General features: G+C 35.6%; 1 protein-coding gene across 3 annotated transcripts in view; it reads right to left on the bottom strand.

Annotated features, from left to right (window-relative positions):
- LOC582766 (SH3 domain-binding protein 2) overlaps positions 1-9,581 on the bottom strand; it is a 37,098-nt gene extending 27,517 nt beyond the window's left edge. The window contains exons 1-3 of one of the 3 annotated variants that reach the window (XM_030992709.1): positions 9,483-9,581; positions 6,924-7,006; positions 5,996-6,244 (exon numbers count right to left, since the gene is read on the bottom strand). In XM_030992709.1, coding sequence (XP_030848569.1) covers positions 5,996-6,122 — 127 coding nt within the window. In that variant the 5' untranslated portion in view covers positions 6,123-6,244; positions 6,924-7,006; positions 9,483-9,581. Of the gene's footprint in view, positions 1-2,617; positions 3,074-5,995; positions 6,245-6,923; positions 7,007-9,482 lie in introns of those variants that run through there. The other 2 variants (XM_030992706.1, XM_030992720.1) reach the window with 2 other exon arrangements.
- Between the last annotated feature and the right edge of the window lie 2,545 nt (positions 9,582-12,126).

The following is a 12,126-nucleotide window of genomic DNA, read 5'->3' as shown; positions in this document are numbered from 1 at the left end:
CCCCCCTTTTTCATTATACAAAATCATGGAGCTGCCCCTGGTACCTGTTTTAAAGATTGTGACAATGGACTTTCTCTTTTTATAATATACAGCGTATATATATATATATATATATATATATATATATATATATATATAAATATATATATATACATGTATATGAGGGCTAAAAAGTACTTGCATTGACTTCTTATCATTCTAATTGAAAGTTAGCTTTTACTTTTCACTAACTAACTTTCCATCATTTTTCTCTTACCAGAAAACTGTTAGGATATTTAACAATCGACCAATCCACTAACTTGTCATTTATTTAATCAATCCATCCACAATGACTCACAAACATCATCATACCCTACACACAAAATTGAGTCTTAGTGGGAATTCCCCTTCACATAAACTGGGGACAATGCCATGCTATCCAAATAGAATGGTGTTATCTATACTTCTTGTGAGAACAATGTGTAGTTTGTTAGCTCAAGTTAGAAGAATAATACAGGACTCAAAATGCAAGGAAGACAGGCAAATATGATCAAGAGCTGTGGATATAGTACAGGATAAAGGAAAGTATGGTGTAATGGAGAGTTATACAGAGTTGATAAACTCCAGAGTAAAAAATAGATAAATAAATGGTATATATGTAGAGGTGTAATTGTGGTCGAGTGGATACGTCGCCGGACTGTTGATCACAAGGTCCGCGGTTCGAGTCCCGCCGCCGCACTAATGTTCTTTGGCAAGACATTGATCTACATTTGCCACACTCCACCCAGGTGAAGTAAATGGGTACCTGGTAGGAATTTATTCCTTGAAATGCTAGAGCGCCGTATGGCAGCCGTGCTGAAGCCAGGGTAATAATCGGGAGCGCCAGGAGGGTCAAATCTGACTGACATGAGCGCTATACAAGAACCCACTATTATTATTATAATTATTATTGTCGAACTGCCTGAGAGCACCTTTGAAAATCTCACTGTGTGCTAACATGTTGCAGATACCAAACTCCCTCCATCACAATGATAGGTGAGCAATGCAAACAATCCAGCCCGGTTATAACATAGCCGCGCCCATCAGGCCTTTTGAGAAGCGCCATCACATTAACCTTCCAATCACCCCATTCAATCTGCACACGTACATTACACATCAAAATTGCTTGATCACTCTTTAACATGCAATTAATAAGCTTTATCAGGTTACAAACGAGAAATCAACCGATTAGGTCACAGACACAACAGGATATAGTTCAAGTCGATACACGCATGTTGAGATCAATGGATGCTATCCTGATTAAATTAGTTAAATGATGACAGGTTCCATCACAGCATTATAAACTTATTTGCCAACCATCCTGCTCACTTCAATGAACTAATCATTACCCAGAATGTTAGCAAAGATGTATCATGGCATCACTTTGAATTGAGCCTTTTAATTTTAGGCCTTTAATCCTTTGCTTCAGGTAGTTTTTTATCATTTTGCACATTAATCTTCCTTTTCCTTTGCTCTTTTCCTTCTGTTTTCCGGCTCTTGCTAGTCTCCTTCTTCCATCCTGTGTCATAAATTTCAATGATATTTCTAATGAAACAAAGCTCCATATATTTAGTTAAAAGAACTTTGAATAGTTCTTATAATGGTTAGAGTCGTTTATTCAGTTTTCACAACTGTGATGTAAGCAAAATATTTCAATATTCCTGCAAGTCTTCAAATTCATTATTGACTGTCAATAGGGTGGATTCACATTTAACAGTGCCCCCACCGGCAAGCCATGACAGGCCTATTTTTCGGCTGGCGGGTCGACATCTTTAAACCAGTGTAGCACAGCAATACATGTAAGCTAGCCACCAGTTGATATGACCCAAGTGGTCAGAACTGTGTAATATCATTTAAAGGTCGTCAATACTACTGGGCCAGAAGGGATTAGACCACACAGCAAGGTCACTGACAGGTGGCTCTCTCATTAACTCAGCTCTCAACTAACATAAGAAAAAGAGGATCATGGGGGACCAACATGCACCGATCGGCGAAGTTTTCTATATAGAGGGAGCAAGTAGCTACAAGTAGGACAGTGGGGCTTTAACGGGATGATTGTTCTGATATCAGCATACATTTTTATATTGATTTGGATGCCAAAACCCACTGTCAATTGATTCAAGCTGAAAATTAAGCATACTTTTGGACAAAAAAATCAATATAAATAGTAATTTGTTGTGCCCCAAAGTGACCGAAATGACCATAATGTTGTTAATGAGGGGGGGGGGGGGGCTATTTGACCACTTTTCTAGCATCAGGGCACATTTTTACATAGGATATGCCTATCAAATCTCCTTTGCTAATAATAACGATTGGAAAAATTACCTGAACAAAAGTGACCATATCATTATATCATTATTATTATTTTTATCATCAATTTCATTATTATTATAAGAAGTGACTTACTGGTATTTGTTTGGAATAAAAACATGAAAGTAATATATACTAATCATAGATTCAAAATCTCATGTTCACTCAAAGCTCACATACACACTATAAACTTAAACCTTAAAACCATTCAAAGCCATTTCAAATTATCATGGTTCTGCAATTCAATGTGAGATAAAAAGTGAAATCTGAAACAAAGTCAGTGACATACTTATTTTCTTGATATCCTCTATCAGGTTTGAGCTCTGTATTTTTGAAATGACATAGGGTGGATCGCACTTTGGTTCTTCTTCTTCCTCTTCTACCTCTTCTATGTCTTCTTCTTCTTCCTCTTGATCAACTTGATCAAGATTAAGATCTAAATAATATCCTTGCTCCATTTTTCCTTGAGCCAGGCACTAGGGTTCTCCTTGCAGACAGGAAGATGGGAATATTTTAATATCCATCACAAAATCACTTTTTTTCAAACTTATAGTTTCAATATTAGTCAGAACCAAACTTCCATGAACATATCCATGCTTCCGCTTGTATAAACATGTACCTCGCGAGCTTGTACAGTTGAGAGAAAATGTTTTCATTCAGATTGAAACTAACAAGGACCTTATACGAGTCTTTGATGAAGGCCAGAGGCTCTTCAGCATATACACTTGTGACAATTATGAAGGACTTTGGATAGTTCAGTATCAGTTCCTAATGGAGGCTATTTGGAGCATTGAATATCCAATAAAAGCGTGATAATGTACATGTATTAAAGTCAGGTGAATCAAAACTCATTGTTGTGAACAATGTCGGTATATTGATACCAATTGGCAATGCCGATGATGTCACAAGACACTTGAAGACAGCTAGTAGTTCTTCCCTGTATCACTTATCAGGAGTTCCTCAATGCAAATAGCCCTGTAAATGTAATCCATGCATGCATGGACCAAAGTTAAAGCCTTGATACATCCCTCTTAGATTGTAGCTCCAAAAAACAATTAACAGAACATGCTCCTTTTCACTACCTCATATCAGCCTTTTCCAAAATATCTGCCACAGCCCTAACTTCTATTGTCATTCATTACATAAAATACTCAGGTCTCCTTCTCAACAGACAATTCCACTGCATGTGGCCCCACAATAATTGTTCAAACCAGCAAACACGAGGTCATGATCTCCAATCAAAAGATTCCACGTCCTTAATTTTCATCCAGCCCAGGCTCTTTTAGTTGTAATGTAAAACTCCTACATGTAAAAGCAATTTCTCATAAATGCAGGATCGACTCCATGCAACGCTTTTTCCACTGTTCACAAACGATTTATCCTCATGATAAAAATCCTTCTTTTTTACACTCCAAATGGATCCTCGTTGTAGACGTACCTTGCAAAACTATTGTATAATTACACGGTTTTTCGCTTCTTATGCCTTTCAATTGACAAAAATATTTTTCTGTCTACACATGGTCTTTAAGCACTAGTTTTTGCACTCAAGTTGACTTAACCATGTAGATACTTTGTACCAAGTATTCCACCCGCATGCACACGTACAATGGAAGTGGCATGTCGACCGAGACTCGGCACAGGAAGTTAGTTCACATTTATTTTATCATTATCAAGGTCCAAGGGTGAGACCTGCCCTTGTGGGAAAACCCCAAGTACAAGTATTTCAACACTCAAACAATCACCTTCTTCCTCCTTTCTGTGTTATTACCATATTTCAAAACATCATTACAGGGATAGAGGTCTTTAAATTGGCAATATACTACTATAGTCATATTAGTTACATGTAGGATGGGATCAGGTGCTTGATAGGTCATTAATTGCTCAATAAAGAGCTATTATCGAAAGAAACTGAAATAAACAATGCTCTCTGTAGACTCTGTAAAGAAAATATCAAAGCTTTGACCTTTGATCGGTATAAGGAAGGAGTAGTAGCACAAGCGAATACTAGGCAATCTTCCGTGCCAAACTCCATTCATCCGTAAAACGGGAAGTCTTGCAGACCTCGTGTCTTGTATTAATAAAATTAATTATTCATTTCGTTTTCCCCTTGCTTTCCTCTCACCTCCGATCATTTGATAATTCCCCCACTGATTGTTAATTATATGACATGTACATGTATTCTCTTATCATCATCTACGATCGAATGTTGACTTTCTATCTTTCTTTCTATCTTTTCTTCACTGCTTTACCCACATCCTCTGCCTACATACCTTTGTTTTCTTCAACTCTCTCGCTCTGTTGGCATACTCATCGTACAAAACGTATTTCAATTACCTTATTCAACTTTAGCTGTTATGAGTTTCTTCTTTTAATCATTGTCATATTGAGTGTTGCTATACTCTTGTTACTTGTTACAATGTATTTATGTAGTGATCTCCCATGAGTACTGCAAGTCGGAATGGGGGACCTTCACGGTTTCGGTGATTTAGTTTGCCTGCCCCATTCCTGGCAACTTGTAAATGCTCATGGGAATCACGATGATTTTCATCCTTTGTTTTGTATGATTTGTTCTTCTATGTTATCCTCTGTATACACTTTGGTTTGCTGAATAAATAATAATAATAATAATAATAATGAGTATAGTTTACTGAAACTGACTATGATTATGATTATTTCTTTTTTGTAAATTGATTCTCTGTAAACTTCAATTTCAACTTATGAACAAGGAACAGGAACAGGAACCACATATATATTATGAGGCAACACTTTTAGGCAAGGAAAAAGTACAAGTGCTACAATAATCATAAAAACTATTGTGAAATTTGATTATATTTAAATCTATTACAGCCTCTATTCATTGTCAACATTGTTTACCCCCTTGGCACTTTTGGTTGTATCTATAGAATGTACATTACACAATGCAAGCATGACTTGTTGAACTTCAAATTATTATTCAAACACTGACTTGGAGACTCGAGGCTCTAATATTGACTTATGTGGTACATTTGTACGTCTAAGGCAATAAACAATTGAGACATCTAGATTTTAATCTGGACCCTGTTTCATAAACTTTTTTTTTTTTAATGCTAATGTTTTATGACCAATTACCTCACAGCCAATCAGATGCCATGATTTCAGTAGCTTACAAAATTGTAACTTGAAATGTTGATAACAAATTATATGCAACTGGGAGCAGTTATATCACAATTATGTGTATCATCATTGAGCTCAATGTGTAAATGTTTTATTTGCTCAGTTCAGCAACAGGCCAATTTTTCGTAGACATGAGACAGCTCTAGTCTTCTGCCCCAATAGCTGTACAATTTCTATGGGGTTTATACTGTGTTTTATCACAACAATAAGAGATGTACTTTACCTTTTAAGTTGATTAGTCGTATGACCGTTAAGATATGATGCAGAAACAGCATTAACAAAGATGCTGCAGATTTCTTTTTTACATGTAAATGAATGACAACTACACACAACAAGGGTCCTACACATATTCACTTAATTCTATGTTATAAGATAAAGAAATATGAAGCCAATTACAATTACCTTATCATTTTTTTACCCCTTCATATCTGATTGAGGATTTAGGATATTCTATGATAAGGGGTAGATCTAAAATATAATATAAATTCAACTGCAAAATCTCAAATGAACTTACTGATGTTTTCAAGTCCATCCCTGGAGTTCAGACACGATTCCGACGTCGTTCGCTGGAGGGGTTGTAGATGAAGACTCGTCGGGAAGTTGATGCTGATCATCGACTCTCGGCCTGTTTTCCAAGCCATAAGAGTGTTGCCGTGGTAACCCCTCTAGCCGATAAAACTCTTTCTGGTTTGAAACCTTCCGTTCTGGTGCCAGTGGCAATGATGATGCAGACCCTAGCCAGCTGACGCTAGTTGCTACATCCCTGTAATCATTAAAAATTTAAAATTTAGTTAAATTTGATCAATTGCCTGTAAAATGTGTAACTAAAGCAATCATGTCATAATACAATATCAATTTCCTGCATTAGAAATGTTATAATGACAAAAATAATAGTATTTGCTTCTTCATCAATAACAATCACTTACTAGTACTAAAAGTTATAATGATAATTACATTGCTTGCTAATCAAAAATGGTAAATAAATCACAATTGTAAGCTTAAAGAGCATAAATGATAAGTTGACTCAGTGATCCAAAGATACTGTTGTCGTCGTCAATTGATCATGACATAAAAAACAGTTAGTGGTATATTTTAACAAGTCATGACAGTGTACTGTAATCAGGCAAACTATTTTCCATTAAATTTGCTGTTAACATTTATGAAAGAGAGCAAAAGTGATGATTCATTTCATTTTTCATTTTTCATTTCAATTATTTTCATATTTCTCATGTTACATATACATTTCAAAATAAAGTACAAGTTATTTTTTGTGTGATAAAATAACAATCAATAATACATAATAAATAATATAAAGATAAGTGGTCAATAAAGAGTACTCATTTAACTGAGAGAAATATGATGAGACCCACATGAAATATCTATATTTCATGAACAATTATATATATACATGTATGGTGTATACATAAGATTTAAAACAATACCTTTTTATTTCTTTATTGAAATCCCATCCATGAGCTATCCTTCACAAAGAAATGTGGTTCACGACTGGAAATGAGCATTTTAACTGCAAAAGAAAAGGATATTTGTTACTGCATGCAGACAAAGCCACCATATACATGTATAGCAAATTCAATCAGTACATAAATCATAATTTGCATTGTTTTTTTTTCATTGATTGATTCCTTTGCAGACAACAAAGAAATGCTGTTTCCACGCCTTTTATTTCGAACAATACTATTGAAACTCAGAATATGGCATGACCTTTTCATCAACCAGAGCGAGTAACTTTTGTACATGCAAGTCCAAAGTACAACTGTATGCTATTATAGTCTCAACTGAAGGAAAGTACATCATGTTATCAGACTCGAGACAAATAAAGAAGATTAGAGAGGAATAAAAAATACTGATTTGAGAAGTGGCATCATAATTCATAATCATAACAAACAAAAGACTAAGTTATTAATACAGCTGGAAAAGACCCAAGACATATTCCATAATTCAGACAAAATCAAAAGAAAGAATATTGATCACATTTAAAAATCAAATATATGTTTGGAAATCGCTCAAGTTCGTATTTGATCAGGGAAAACTTAACTTTTCACCTGTTTCATTATTTACGCTCTGTCTACAAAAAAGGGCCATTCTACGCCTGACTGATCTGATTAAAAAAATGTGTTTGTTTGTTCGTTTAAAAATATATTTGTACATTGTTCTGAGGGTACATTATCATTTGTACACATCAATGATCAGCTTCTTATAATGACCAAAATTGAACTTATCAAGTCTTTACTCAGCACAAAACGTATGACTCTGTGGTACAAGGTTCTGAAAATCGGATTACCTTCTAGGCCTATTTTTTGCAATGTGTTTTGAAAATTCCTAACGGTCAATATAATTCCTCATACACGGACGGTAGAGGCAATTACCAGTTCTAATATTTTAAGAGGAGTTGTTTTTGTTGGTACTAAACTACCATCTCTTGTTTACCAATACCATAGAATTTACATAATTTCATATTTTCAGTCTGCAAAAGGGACAGACTATCTTTAAATGTTGTAAAATCCTTTTTTACTCCACTACATGTAGTATAGATTTATGATCATTATTATTTCTGTCTTTATTTATTCATCTAATATTATCTTTCTTAATATTGTCGCACTATTAATTGATTAGTCTTGCGAGGGCAAGAATCAAACTGAACTATCTTTCATCTGAAACATGAGCTTGTAAAAGGAAGAATGAACATAAATAGATTACACTTATGATTATTCTTTCAGTATCAGGGCTAAACAAAACAAATTCATATTACATCACAGTTATACAGTATGACATTTATGACGTTACTTTTGTCTAGATTACATTTAATCGTAGACAAAGTAAAACATACTTGTCATGTAAATGGATACAAGTAAAACCACACTGCCTCCTTAGTCCTTAGACAATTAAATTTGCCCTTGGAATTTTATGATTATCGAATTGTCTTTACTCTTTTCTTACCAAATCACACCACTGACAAGCAAAATTTAGAAAAAATGTGCCAGTAGCCCAGTACATGTACATACATGACAAGTGAAGTAAAATAAACCTTCTGTGAGTAGACTACATGTATGATGAATTTGGGCAATGCAAAACTTTTTAAAGCCCCCCCCCCCTCCTCCTCCTCCTTCTTCCTGTTTTTGACTTGGTTTCTTCTTCTTCTTCTTCTTCTTCTTCTTCTTCTTCTCCTCCTTCTCCTTCTCCTACTCCTCCTCCTCCTCCTCCTCCTCCTCCTCCTCCCCTTCTACTTGTTTTTGACTTAGTTTCTTCTTCTTCCGCCTCTTCTTCTTCTCCTCCTCCTTCTACTTCTTCCTGCTTTTTACTTTGTTTCCTCTTCTTCCTCTTCTTCCTCTTCTTCTCCTCCTTCTTCTTCTTCTTCTTCTTCTTCTCCCTCTTCTTCTTCTTCTTCTCCTTCTTCCTCTTCTTCTTCTTCTTCTTGTTCTTCTTCTCCTCCTCCTCCTTCTACTTCTTCCTGCTTTTTACTTTGTTTCCTCTTCTTCCTCTTCTTCCTCTTCTTCTCCTTCTTCTTCTTCTTCTCCTTCTTCCTCTTCTTCTTCTTCTTCTTCTTGTTCTTCTTCTCCTCCTCCTCCTTCTACTTCTTCCTGCTTTTTACTTTGTTTCTTCTTCTTCCTCTTCTTCTTCTTATACTCCAATGAGGAAAAGGCCTATACACTGAAAACCACACCACACACAAGTAAGGGATCGAAATACCTACTACACAGAACTGTATGGAATTGGCAACAGCCATAAACAAATAACTCTCACAACAACGGTCCGAGCAGCTACAATCACCCGAGCCGAGCGGGCTGCGGCCGTGTGTGCAAGCACTTGCACTTCTGACGTCCAGTTTTAGAGACTTCTGCATAGGCCTAGATCTAGGCCTACTGCTGTCGAAAAATCAGGGGGTTGACCTTTAAATTTCCTCTTTAAAGTCAAACAAATGTTAGCGATGCTCAGATTAAATGATACGTAGTTAAACGAAAGGAACAAAAAGAGGAACTTACCAAACAATTTCTACATGAACTTTGAGCAACAGTTCGAGATGGAGAAGGGGGATCGGGTCGCACACAGATTACACGCTCAATAATGCTCGATAAGCTAGCAAAACTAGTCTGCGCAATGAAACTAGAATACTAAAACTTGAGTCTCTTTTAATTTTTAAAATAACTTTACACATAATCAAAGAGGGTACACGAAAACAAAAATTACAAAATATTAAAGTGTACTATATTTAAGTAGATGAAATATATTTTATTGGAAAATTCAGTCACTAGAACAAAGCAAATGGCAATTCGAATTTAAATCAGGTCTGAATATTATATACTAGCTTAGGCAAAGTAAATAGGGAATCCCGTTCTTAGGCTTCTAGACAAGTGCGCTACGAGCTCAGTATGCATGATATAGGAACACCACTAAACTTTTTGAGGGAAAAAGGGGGGGGGGGGGGGGGGGGTACCTACAAAAGGAAACCTCAAAGCGAAAATATGCAATTGTTTAACATTGTTATATACCCCTACAACATCGTGATTAATATATCAAGGATTATTTCAATATCTTTTACAAGGTCCAAGATACAGTTGGGTGTGATGGTCTGAATATTCATTTGCGAGGGAGCGAATTAAGCGAGCAAACAAATACGATTTGTGAGGTCACATTACATTACATTGTGAGGTCACATCACATTACGACCAATGAGATATTATAAAGACAAAGAAAAAAGACCCTGATTGAGTTTTAAGCACAATCTCATCATAAAAGCCTGAAAATCCTTTAATTAGTTACAACATTACATCATATCTCATGAAGAAAGTTGGTCTTAGTCGCTTTATATTAGGGGCGCGTGTTATGCTCATAATGGCAGTCTCCTACGTTTTCTGTAATTTTTTTTTCATTGAAATTATATTTGGGTTGTATGCATCTTATTTAATGTACTTAAAAATTAATAATTATGTAAAAATTTTACATAATTATTTTCAAAATAGTACATAATCATATACATAAAGTAAAAAAAAATTCCTCATTTAATGAGGAATTTTTTTTTACTTTATGTATATGATTATGTACTATTTTGAAAATGCAGAAATAAAAACAAACAAACAAACAAAAAAAGGAACAGGAGCCATGTCAGAGGAAACGGGGGCATGTATCAAAATAAAGGGGGCACTCACCAGAGATGAAGAGGGGCACTTATTATAAAGAAAAAGATGCACGTGTCGAACGAAAAAGGGTACTTTTCAGACGTTAATACTATGGGGGCATTTATCAGAGGTGAAAAGGAGGAATTATAAGTTGGGAAAGGGGCTCTTATTAACAAGGATATGTAGCACTTATCAGAAAAGGGGATTTTATTAGAAAGGAAACGGGGGCATGTATCAAAATAAAAGGGGTACTTATCAAAGATAAAAATGGGCACTTAAAAGAAGGGGAAGGGACACCTACAGGAAATTATGTAAAAGGGGCACTTTATGGGTACTTCAAATAAAGGGAAATCATGTACTGGAGGTTCCCGCCCTATCTGTTCAAAAACTCATTATCCCTATATAATTTAATCAAATTTCAAAGTCATCACCAAAGAGCCTTCATCAATCCTCTCCCATGACTCTCTAACTTGTCGTTTATAAGGAAACACCTTGGAATTCTTCATTAAAACTCCTCAATGCAACAGTAGAAATTATAATACTATAGGGATTGAAATAGACCTGTATTCTTTAAAGCCCCACTGTCCTACTTATGGCTATACTTGCTCCCTCTATATTGAAAACTTCCTCAATCGGTGCCTGTTGGTCCCCAATGATCCTCTATTTCTTATGTTATTTGAGAGCTGAGTTGATGAGATAGCCACCTGTCAGTGACCTCGCTGTGTGGTCTAATCCCTCCTAGCACACTAGTGTTGATAAGCTTTAAATTATGTACTGGAGGTTTTCATATAGCAAACAAAGCCTGCCGTAATCGGTACCCGTTGATCAAAAAAGAGACAAAAACACAAAAACTCATTAACCCTATATAAATAATCGAATTCCAAAACTCCAATAGACTTCAGGGTCATCACCCGAGAGCCCTCCATGTCCTATCCTCTTTCAATTCTCTCTAACGTGTATGTTATAACTTATAAGAAACACTATGAACATTATTATGTAAAATGTGTAGAACAGGTGAATATGCATGTGACACCTGTTCTACAGATTTTTTACACAATAGCAGTGAAGGGATTTTCTTTGTCTACCATAGCAATTGTTGAGGGTAGAATGAGGAACAGTATATTTTGTCCGCTTTATTTGTTCGTCATGTTCATAGTGAAGGCACCTTTAAATTCTTCATTGAATACTCCTCAATTAGAAAATAAATAAATAATACAACAATACGGATTTCAATAGGGATGAGCTCAACATTTAAGACTGCATGCAATTAGTTCCAGACTTTAATGCATCCAAGGGCAGCACCCCAAAAATAAAGACAACCACTCATCCCTCAAAGTATTTTCTAATACCTTAGGGTTCACGACCACAAAGGTCACATGTACTGGATGCTCCCGTCCTATCTGTTCAAAAACTATTTATCCCTATATTATTGATCGATCGTATCTATCCTCTCCCAAGACTCTAAATTGTCTTTCATAAGGAAACACCTTTGAATTCTTCAGTAAAACTC

This window comes from Strongylocentrotus purpuratus, unplaced genomic scaffold (assembly GCF_000002235.5).
Source record: "Strongylocentrotus purpuratus isolate Spur 01 unplaced genomic scaffold, Spur_5.0 spur5_contig_847, whole genome shotgun sequence".
Taxonomy (NCBI): domain Eukaryota; kingdom Metazoa; phylum Echinodermata; class Echinoidea; order Camarodonta; family Strongylocentrotidae; genus Strongylocentrotus; species Strongylocentrotus purpuratus.
This window is presented reverse-complemented; position numbering and strand designations above follow the sequence as displayed.